Source organism: Monoraphidium neglectum (genome assembly GCF_000611645.1).
Source record: "Monoraphidium neglectum strain SAG 48.87 unplaced genomic scaffold scaffold01085, whole genome shotgun sequence".
Classification (NCBI taxonomy): domain Eukaryota; kingdom Viridiplantae; phylum Chlorophyta; class Chlorophyceae; order Sphaeropleales; family Selenastraceae; genus Monoraphidium; species Monoraphidium neglectum.
In genome coordinates, this window is record NW_014012543.1 from 1 (window position 1) to 1,251 (window position 1,251).

The 1,251-nt window shown below is 72.8% G+C and overlaps 1 protein-coding gene across 1 annotated transcript in view; it reads right to left on the minus strand.

Moving 5' to 3' along the window:
- Nucleotides 1–388: 388 nt before the first annotated feature.
- Nucleotides 389–1,251, minus strand: part of MNEG_6595 (ubiquitin-conjugating enzyme E2T (putative)) — a gene marked incomplete at both ends in the record, with an annotated part of 4,295 nt that continues 3,432 nt past the window's right edge. Inside the window, 2 exons of the mRNA XM_014044928.1 lie at nucleotides 389–392; nucleotides 515–725. Coding sequence (XP_013900382.1) covers nucleotides 389–392; nucleotides 515–725 — 215 coding nt within the window. The remainder of the gene's footprint in view (nucleotides 393–514; nucleotides 726–1,251) is intronic.

Sequence of the window (1,251 nt, forward strand, 5' to 3'; positions counted from 1 at the left end):
CCCGCCGAGTCGTACCGCGGCTGGTGCCGCCCCCGCTCGTCCTCGTCCATCCCATCCAAATCCTCCTCGCCCTCATCACCATAGTCCTCCCTCGCCTCCGCCTCCGCCGCCGCCCGTGCCGCACGCGCGGCCCGCGCGGCCGCGGCCGCCTGCGCGGCGCGCTTGGCGCGGGCGGTGCGGGCGGCGCGGCCGCCCTTCTTGGGCGTGGGGGCGCGGACGGCCACGGCGGGGGAGATGATGCGCAGCGCGTTGGCCTGGGATCCCGCACCGGTGGGGCTCCTGCGGGCGCATGGGTGTGCGTCGCAATGCCTCGGGCCAGACACTCCTAAGGTCCCTCTTCTGAGCTTCTCTGTCTCTCTCTCTCGCGCACACACACAGACGCACTACCTCACCTGCAAAGACATGCTGAGCAGCCACCTCATCCAGTCACCCCCAGGCCCATCCCCCGCATCAGCATCACTGCCTGCGATGCTGTCGCGACGGCCGCGCGGCCCGGTGACTGCGAGGCGCGCACCCGTGAGAGACGTCGCCGGGCGTCGGCTTGCGCGGCGTCCGCGCCATGCGCGCGGCGCCGCCCTTGCCGTAGCCGCCGCCGCCGCCACCGCCACTGCCGTCATCTTCGTAGTCATACTCGCCCTGCTCCTCCCCCGACTGCGCCGCGTGCGCAATGGACGCTAGAGACAGCAGCGCATCGATGCCCTCCCCCAAGTCATCGTTGAGGGCGTCTGGGGGAGGGGGGGGGCATGCATCAGGAGATGAGGCGCGAAAGAGTCAACAAATACAGAGGCGGAGGGGCGTCCTGGCCACAATAGTGCCGAGTTCGAGCGAGTGCCGCGGCAACACTGAGGATGCGTAGGGCGGCGGGCCAGGCGACCGCTGCGGTGTGCGCATGCGGACGCATGCCATGCCATTGCAGCATATGAGAAGCAATGAATCACGGCAGCACCCGTGCGCTTTGGCAGCACCGAGGCTCACCCCAGCCTTGCTGCCGCGCGGGCTCCCGCCGCCGCCCCTCCGGCCGCCAGTCGGAGGAGCGGTCGCGCTGCCGGTACCGCTGCTGCCGCGCCCGCTGCTGGCTCTCGTCTTCGGAGGATGACTCCCCAAACAGCTTCCGGCTGCGCCGCGCGCGCTTCGGCCGGCCGGCCGCCAGGGACTCCCCGTCCCCGCCGCCGGCGCTCGCCGCCGCCGCGCCGCCGCCGCCGCCCGCGCGGCGCTTGCGGCCGCGCGCCTGCCAGCGGCCCTCAGAGGCGG